This window comes from Protomyctophum parallelum (genome assembly GCF_964188405.1).
Source record: "Protomyctophum parallelum genome assembly, chromosome: 15".
Taxonomy (NCBI): Eukaryota; Metazoa; Chordata; class Actinopteri; order Myctophiformes; family Myctophidae; genus Protomyctophum; species Protomyctophum parallelum.
This window is the reverse complement of record NC_139710.1, coordinates 27,675,696-27,685,448: the sequence shown is the minus strand read 5'-3', so window position 1 is coordinate 27,685,448 and position 9,753 is coordinate 27,675,696. Positions and strand designations below refer to the sequence as shown.

Below are 9,753 nucleotides of genomic sequence, written 5' to 3'. Positions count from 1 at the left end.
GTGGAACTCCATGGGCAAGGATGACGCCATTTGATGGCGCAAGATACCAAGGCTTAAAGGACAGCTGGACACAATGTCAGATCATTTTCCCATTTGTGATAGGTATAAGATGGAAGAAGTATCAGTGTTGACCAAGGCAGATGAAGCAAAGAAAATAAAAACTGATGAAAAGTCTGTCCGAGTGTCCATCTATGTGGAGGATGAAAGACTGCAGGACAAAACACTTCAGAACAAAACACCTCAGGACGAACATGATGAACAGGACGAGTATGAAGACTCTGCTAATGAGACACACAGACCAGACGGCGAAGAAGCTCCTTCTTCCGACTATGAACTATCTCCATGCCAAAATTGCGGAAGGACCTTCTATCCCAAAGTGCTGAAAAACCACCTTCGCATATGTCAGAACATGAAGTCCAGGAAAGTATTTGATACCAGTAAATTTAGAGCCCTTGAGGGCACAGATCCCACCGCCATCAAAGCCAGCAAATCAAAGCCGCCAGAGGAACCTCTCAAGAAGCAGTCCAAGTGGAAAGAAACACATGAGGAGTTCATCACCAGCATCCGTCAACAGAGAATCACGGCAATTCAGGCTCAAGCTGAGCCTCCTCCCCCTCAATATGCATATTATATGAAGTGTCCATCTTGTCCATTGAGAAAGTTTGCTAGTAGATCTGCATCCAACAATCACATCAGGTCCTGCGGGGAGAAGGAGCCTCGCAAGCTGGGAGGCCTGGATAAACTACCTGCACTCAAGCTTCCTACTCCAGTAAAGAAGTCGCCCACCATATCCATTACTCCCTCACCCCCTTCTCGTTTACCTCAGAAGACTCCTGCCTTCTCAAGCCCAAAAGTCCTCCGTCAGGTAATGAGTTCTGGCCTTGGCCCAGTGAAGAGCACTCCGCCTACATTGGGACCCAAGAAGAGGTACAACATGGACAACTACAATGTCTCTAGGGAAGATGCCAACAGCGTGAGTGAAGTGGACAATGGTGGAACTATAGGCAAAGACAAGTACTGCTATTTGTGTGGGAATAAGTACCCTAAGGAGTCTGCCAAGTTCTGCGGCGACTGTGGGACCAAGAGAATGTGCGGAGGAAGACATTGAAAGTGATAAATGGATGAAACAGCTCGTGATGAACACTTGTTACCATCTAGTACCGGATTATTTTACCTGCTATTTTCCTGTGAGTGATAAGCAGTCAATGCTCACATATAGGGGGAGGTGTGACTCACAGTCTGGACGAATCTAACAAGGACATGGAATATCAAAGATAATCACTCATATTGACTCGGCGTTAATCAGAGCACTGCAGGAGAGGCTTGAGAAACGTACCTTGACAGCGACATTATCACAACTGTGGTGCCAGTTGACACGGATTTGACCATCCTTCAGATGCTTGGCGTGGCGGGAACCAGAAATTGCTTATCGCAAACAAAACGGCACAGAAACGCACTCTGGCTCTGCAGGCCTAGCGCCTGGCCCAGGCCCGTGTGCACCATTGAGTTCTGGAGAGAGGCACTTGAGAAGAATTTGACGAGGTTACGCTGCTGTAGGTCAGATGAAACGGAGGATGCCCGCTTCCCAAAGTGCCTTCAACCTCTTTAGCTTCCAGTCCTGCATAGAACAGATTCTCTTGGCCATCAGAATTAACTGACATCCCTCAGCTATTAACCTTAATTTCTAGTGGTGGAAGTAGTATTTTCTCCCCCGTTTGTGTGCAAGCTGCATGTGCGTGTGCAGTATGTGAGTCTGTATATGTGGGTCCAGAGCTAATCCTGCAAACCGCTGGACCTGTCAGCGCCAAACATTTAGTCTGCTGCCAGTAGACCAAGGGAAGACATAGTTTCAACCTGTAAATGACAACTACGTTATTTGATAATTTTTTGTGCGTGTATTACCTCTGTCCACCCTTCCTCTAGAGCAGTCCTTCAAGGATTGGCCCACGGTGACATCATTCAATCAAACTTGTCGTCTTCAGCGCCATTTAGCGCCACCAGATGATAAATGACACCACCACCTTGACATCCCTCCAATCATCATCCAATAGAGTCACAACATCCCAGTTCAAATTGTTTAATGATTCTCACTCTGGGACCCAATGGATCCGAAAGGGTCTATTTGTAAGGGATCCATTTGGAACCCCCTCAAGGAACCGTGAGGGTCCATGGACCCCACTTTGAGAACCACCAGAATAGGCACAGTACCATCATCATGTAATTGTCATCAACATGTGAGTCCCCCAGGGTTGTGCAGTCTCTTCCTTTAAACCCTCCTGATACAGACAAGAAGCTACTCTCAACCTACTAGTTGTATTAGACATTTGGAGCATAAGTGGACAAGTCATGTTGTTTACTGATAGTGTCCAGCGTTTCGCTCCTCCTCGTTTGCTGTACAATACAAGATGACCATAATAATCTTATGGATTATGTTATGGTTTATGTTTTTGTTGAAGTTGAAACTGCATAAAGATAAGGATATGCATGGATATGCCAAACAGGGAGGGAGAGGCAGCATAGCTTATTGTGTACCATGGATTAAGTCACATCTACTATCCTCATAGCAGCCTTTCAGTACATTTTGTGATGTACAGTATAGGCTATTTTACGTCAACCCTCCCACCAATGATAGGCAACATCTTCTGTAGCCGTCTGTGACTGCACGTTGACCTTGTGTGAGGTGAGAGAGAGGCAGACAGACAGACAGACAGACAGACAGGAAGAGGGATCAATTGTGACTGGGTAGACATGGATTCATGAACCGCAGATCACTTAAGCATAGTCCATAATGTTATTTTGCACTATAACATAACTTGTTAAAATTCTTGTTAGGTACTGTACTGTACCGTACCTGCACCAGTGATTGCCTTTTGCTTGCTGGTTGTGATCAATAAGGAAACCAAAGTAGTGTTTGAATTGTAGCTGTTATTATTATATAATAGTACTACTACTAATATGTATATTATTTAAAGTATATACAATTCTAGTTATAATCAATAGGCTTTTCCTCTTCTTTTTTTGATTACTGGGAAATAGACTAAAACGCACATTCTAACAGTTCAGCTGTATAGATTTGGCATTGACAATTAAACTACAAAAGTGACATGAAGTTTGCTAATAAACATACAATTTATGCAAAGTATGCTAATTGGGTGTCAGGGACGGTGAAGGGACCTGGATATTGGAAATGTGGCCTCCAAAAATGTTTGAGAAACTGCTCTACACAAATGACTGTGCCGGCACAGTCATTTGTGTAGAGCAGTTTCTCAAACATACTTCAAACACTCTGATGACACTTTAATTGTTCAACTAGTCGATGTCAATGACAATAACTCATAACTCAGCTAATCAAAACACTAAGTCCCACTCATAGACTGTAAGAACAATTGACAAAGGTTTCTACAGACCCTTTTGAAGCCAACTTTTCCGCAAATTGAAATCTCAGATCTTTGAACTTCCGGTCCCGGAATGCTACCGTTAATGACTGTTATTGGCTGCAACCGCAGCGAGGGTGGGTCTTCACTCGGTAGAACCAGTAGAAACCTTAGAAGCATATACCCTTCTTTAGGCTATCATTCATTTTAGAACAGAGTGTTGCAGTCCCGCCCCCTGCGAGGGCACCGGAAGTGAATTTCCCATTCATTGTTCCATAGACGTTTCAGAAAGTATTTATTTAAAGACCTTTAAGCCTCGGACAAAGCCAACCCAGCTCATGACAATGAACACAATCTTTTGGGCAGAACAAATAATTAGAAGAAAGAAAAGGGCAGGGTACAACACTTTTTTTTAGAGTTTTTCTTCATTCTAATTATTTGTTCGGCCCAAAAAAAATGTTTATTCTCATGATTTGTCAGGAGCCGAGTTGGCTTTGTCTGAGGCTTAAAAGTCTGTAAATAAATACTTTCTGAAACGTCTAGGGAAGAATTAATGGGTAATTCTCATTAGGTGCCCTCGTTGTTCTGAAAGGGGGCGGGACTGCTACGCTCAATTAATGGGACCATAATCTACTTAACACATCATGATGATTTAAAAAAGACTTTAAACTAGAGTTTGAACACATAAAAGTGTTTATGAACCCAAAACCTCATATTGACATTATAATGTATTGTGACCTGTAAAAGGTGTAATAGTGACATCTGCTGGGCCAAACAACGAACTGGTCACACCCCACAGGGAACTGTACTCCTCCATCCATGCATGGAACAACAGGTCACAGGTTGACAACTTCACTTCGGCAGAAACCTTGTATCTCCATATTTAAACTTATTATGTTTTTTGTTAGTTTTTTTGTGCCAATGAATGCCGTACACAACAGTATACACGCAAAATAGCAGAAGTTGTAAACATCCTCTACAAATTAAAAATCACACTCATGTGAAGTGGGCGGCGCTCTTATCTCATCATACATCACATTCAGCCAATCAGATGAGCGCATTCCGTGCTCATACAGACAGACATACACACAAATCTCGCCATATAGGGCCGATCTATTACATATTTCAAACAAATGTGCCGAACCGGTTTTATTGAATATAAAATATGATGTAATTCAGAAGAAATCCTCCATGTCCAGTGCTAGAAGTGTTGATAGTAGGAACAAGAAGCTTCTCTCTGTAACATCCACCAATGTGTACATGTTCTGCGCTGTATTGTTGACAGTGGGAATGAAAACAGTGGTTCTATTCAACGTTCCGCCCAGTCAAATTCAAAGGAAAAGAGGCGCTGTTTTTCTTTTGCCGATGGGTTCCCAGATTCGTTTTTTTTTGTGGTAATTAATACACAACTTGTGCGTGTACACAATAGTCTACACGCACAAGTTGTGGAAATCGCAGATGTAAAAAATCACACTTGTGTGAAGTGAGCGGCGCTCTTATCATCATACATCACATTCCGTGCTCAGCCAATCAGCTCAGTGCATTCCGTGCTCATACAGACAGATCTCAACCAATCAGCTGAGCGCATTCCGTGCTCATATACAGACAGATCTCAGCCAATCAGCTGAGCGCATTCCGTGCTCATATACAGACAGATCTCAGCCAAACAGCTGAGCGCATTCCGTGCTCATATACAGACAGATCTCAGCCATTCCGTGCTCATGCGGACAGAGAGAGACACAAACACACAAAGCTGTGCATAGGCGGGGCTAGCACCCCTCACACATAGTGTGTCTCTGTGCTTTGGGAATATTTAACCAATGATGAAAAGTGTTTTCTTTTTTTCGATTTCCTGAAAAGTAGCAGGTTTGGACATACCATGCCGGACGTGGTTTCCATCCACCAAGTAACAGTAGTCAATCCCGCTACATTCAGTCGAGGTAGAAAACAAAACGGAGTGAATGAATGACTGGGGGCTCAGATCTTTTGATTGAATGATTGAAGTATTTATTAACAGTTTGCAGAATTACAGTACATTTCAAGCACAACTCAATACAAAAACTGTCAACTGAGTGGACGACCCAATAAAGCATTACACTTGTTTACAAGAGGGTCCACCTTTTTCAATTCATCATAACATTTAGAGACGTACAAATAATATATGCTTCTATATAGCCAAAAACAGTCATCATAGAGGGGGGGGGGAATACAGGGGAAAAAGGGGTGGGTGGGTGGATCGGTGAACCAATATTCTCCACGCCCGCCCCTCTAGACCAGAAAGCATGCTGGCTAGGCCAGGCTATAAGCCTTTATCGTAACTCCCTCTACTCTGGCCTCAGAAATCATATCACATCACGCCTCCAATATAGGCTTTATGCACACAGAATAACTCTTCCTACTTCCGGGCCGCTCCCCTACTTCCTTCTCAGGTGTTTCTGATGATGCTTAGGCTCAGTTCCCTGGAAACTGCATGTACCAGTGGGTCTCGTGTCCTTGAGTGGGTGCCGAATGTACAAATGGAACCAAAAGAACCCGGGTCCATTTGTACACTCTCAGAGTTATGGGGGCCATTGGAATTAAAAAGCTTTGAGAACCACTGTGAAATGGAACGGAGTCTTAATTAGTATCATTGGTAACTCACCTTCCTTCACCTATCCCGTAACCCTGGAGGGTCGTTGGGGCACCACAGACGATCTGTTGACCAGCTCTCTCCATCCCTCTCTGTCCTCGGCAGCTCTCATTGCCTCGCTGAGTTTCAAGTGTGTCCATTCTCCGATGTTATCTTCCCATCTTTTCTTTTGTCTCCCTCTTCTCCTGCCACCTCGTACGGTGCCTTGCAGGATGGTCTTTGCAAGGCCTGAGGATCTGGTGATGTGTCCGTACCACCTCAGTTTACGCTTCATGACAGTAGTAAGAAGGTCATCATGTGGGCCAATGGCATGGCTGATCTTTTGCCATACTTCCTCGTTTGTGACGTGTTGGGTGTAGGAGATACCCATGAGTCTTCGGTAGCATCTCATCTCCATGCTCTGTATTCTCCTCTGGAGTTCAGCTGTAAGGGCCCAAGTTTCACAAGCATATAGAAGGATTGACATGACAAGTGATCGCAGTAGTCTCACCTTTGATGCCAGACTGATGTCATCATTGGTAACACCAACAGGGAAAGGGGCCCGGAAGTAGGAAGACTTATTTTGTGTGCGTAGAGCCTACTCTAATTATACTCTAAAGGTATAATTAAACCCCATCCTGTTGTACTGTTCCAAATACTTTTTCAGCATTGACCATCAACAATCAAACAACAGGCCCAGGCCGTAGCGTAACGGTCTGGGCACCGGACTGGTAATCCAGTCGCAGTGTGCCGCGGGTTCGACTCCCGGACCCGACACGGCCCTTACTGCATGTCATCCCCCCATCTCTCTCCCGTTTCCTGTCAGCCTACTGTCTGTCCCTTCAAAAATCAATAAAAGGCGTAAGCCGCAAAAAAATATCTTAAAAAAAAACAAAAACAAAAAAACAATCAAACAACAAAAAAAATAATAACTTAAAGGCATCACACAGGCCTATACTGCTTCCAAAAGCTTACATCTTTAAATACTAGACCAGCCGGCACCAATGGCTGGCTGGCTCTCGCTCTCTCTCTCTCTCTTTCTCTCTCTCCCCCCTAATTTATTTAAACGACATGACTGCATCAGCTTGTGACTGCAACTTGTTCCTGTTCACAGATGACTCTCGGACAGGAACAAACTGCAGGTTGAAAAGGCCCTCAGATCTGAACTCAGTAGAATCTGCATCTGGCTCATGGATAATAAACTATCCTTACACCTGGGTAAAACTGAATCCATTCTTTTTGGATCAAGAAGTAATCTCAGCAAGGCAGATGGCTTCTTGATTAGAGTACAGTAACAGTATTATCACACGAAAAGAGGAAATTATCTACCTAGGGTCCATCCTGGAGGCAAATCTTTCCAGTGATAAAATGGCCACCAACGTAATCAAAAAAGTCAACCAAAGAACAAGATTCCTATACAGGATCTCCTCACTGGTCGACAAGAACACCTTGAAGACCCTTAACAGGAGCCCTCGTACAAGGTTTCTTCGACTATGCATGCACCTCTTGGTACCACAGCACCTCAAAGGCCCTTAAAACAGGGCTCCAGACTTCCCAAAACAAACTGGTCAAACTACTTGGCCTCTCTCCCTGAACCCACCTCACCCCTGCCCACTTTGACAGGCTGGAATGGCTTAGGGTTGACGACCATGTACCTGTCTAAATACGTCCTTAATGTAAATGAAGTCCACACCCACAACACCAGAAGGAGCACAACAAACCATGTGCAATCCAGGTTCAGCAATAACAAGGGACTAAATTAATTTCGCTCCTATGCCACCAAAATGTGGAACGCCCTACCAACAATCATTAAAACATACAAATCCCTTGACTCCTTCAAAACCGCTCCACCCTATGATTTTTGCCTCTATATGATTTCCTGTTTAAGTGTATATTTGTATGTCTTTAAATGTTTTGATGAATTGAAAATTGTAGGCCCTATTGTAAACAAGTGTAATGCTTGTATGGTGTCGTTCACTCACAGTTAACAGTTTTTGTATTGAGTTGTGCTTGAAATGTGCTTGACATGTACTGTAATGACACAGACCAGATGGCAAAAAAGCTCTTCCCGTTCATGAAGTACTTGTGTGCCAAAATTGCGGAAGGACCTACTTTCTCAAAGCGCTGAAAAACCACCTTTCCATTATGTCAGAACCTAGGAACCAATACATGGCTTTTGAAGATTACATCATGTGGCAGCCAAGTCTATGGACTTTCTAATGTTTGTTTAGAGCACTTATGACGTGAATCGTTTGCCAGCCAAGTCTATGTACTTTAATGTTTGTTTAGGGCAGTAAAGGACAGCACAAGACGTCATGTGGCCGATATAAATACAGTTGGAACTTCATATATTTAGTTAAAAACATAATTATTGTATATAATTGCTTTTATTTTGAAGGCATTGTGCAATTGGGGTACACAGGTGAATTTATTTAAGTCATCAGACAGGCACAGAATTCTGATTCAATTTGGCACTGTGTAGGACTACAACTGTAATACAAATAAAGTCAATTTATGTCAATAAACAGTCTAGAAAACAAAGCCAAGTGACAACTGTGTAAGTCAACGCATATGAGCTGCAACTTGCCATGGCCCTCATCAAGCACCTTTCGCGCAATGTGGCCCTTGCCCCAAATGAGTTTGACACCCCTGGTGTAGGTGCACACTTTTTTTTTTTTTAAGATATTTTTTTGCGGCTTATGCCTTTTAGTGGTTTTTTTAAGGGACAGACAGTAGGCTGACAGGAAACGGAAGAAAGATGGGGGAAGACATGCAGTAAAGGCCGTGTCGGGCTCGGGAGTCGAACCCGCGGCCCAGACGGTTATGCCACCGCCTGGGCCGGTGCACACATTTTTACCAGAGTGACAGGGTCAAAGCGATGCAGATATTACCATCTTTATCTGTAAAATAAATTGAAGAAAATACCACCAACTTGCAAGAACTGCTTGGACAATTTTATCCCTGCATAAGATTCGCTACTTCCTCAGTGGCTGTTTTTGTTTTATTGTTGTTGACAAATAGCCTAGTTAACATCTTTCTATTTTTGATGAATGTTAGCTTATGTTTGCTGATAGTGCCCAGAATAGGGATGCTAGGGTTCATGTGGTTAAAAGTCCTAAAGTTTCATAAAAATCCACCATAGACATTCTGTCAGAGAAGATTGTCAGAGTGTTAAGGAAATGCTCCTTATGAATAACGCAACATCCTGCTGCCTCCTGCATTATGTATTCAGAAACGTGTGGTACGCATTATGCAGGACTGTTTAGTCATTTCCAACAAGTGCTTCCAACTCCAACACTCCATGCTGCTAAATGTTTTGTTCATGAACGTGTGACTCCAGAACTACTGATTTATACGTCATCTCACTAGAATCAGCCCTAGGTCTTAAAGGTATATTCAGTGATTTCACTCAAAAACCCTTAGGTTTCGTTTTTGGCTTTGGGACCCAGCCTTTCGTCCAATCAGGATAGAGAGTCAAAAACGAAACCTAAGGTTTTTTGACCCCCAGGGGTTAACTGGGGACAGGGAAGAACTCCTTATATGGCCAGCACACTCTATAGTAGGGAGGATTATCACAACAAAACAAAAAAATAAGTGATATTTGAATTAAGTGAAATCACTGAATATACCTTTAATGGGTTAATAGCGTATTCAATATACAATACAATGGTTACATAACCCTGTCCCTAACCCTAACTGCACACGGAAGCCACATAGTCGGAATGCCACTCTGTTCCCTTTATACAATATGGTCCTCAGGAGGTCCTCAGG

The 9,753-nt window shown here is 43.3% G+C and overlaps 1 protein-coding gene across 1 annotated transcript; it reads left to right on the top strand.

Annotated features, from left to right (window-relative positions):
- Nucleotides 1–109: 109 nt before the first annotated feature.
- On the top strand, nt 110–1,108 carry LOC310871778 (zinc finger C2HC domain-containing protein 1A-like; the record flags this gene model as incomplete). The annotated part of the gene is made up of 1 exon (XM_083783414.1): nt 110–1,108. The coding sequence occupies one exon, from the start codon at nt 110–112 to the stop codon at nt 1,106–1,108; it is 999 nt and encodes a 332-aa protein (XP_083639540.1).
- Between the last annotated feature and the right edge of the window lie 8,645 nt (nt 1,109–9,753).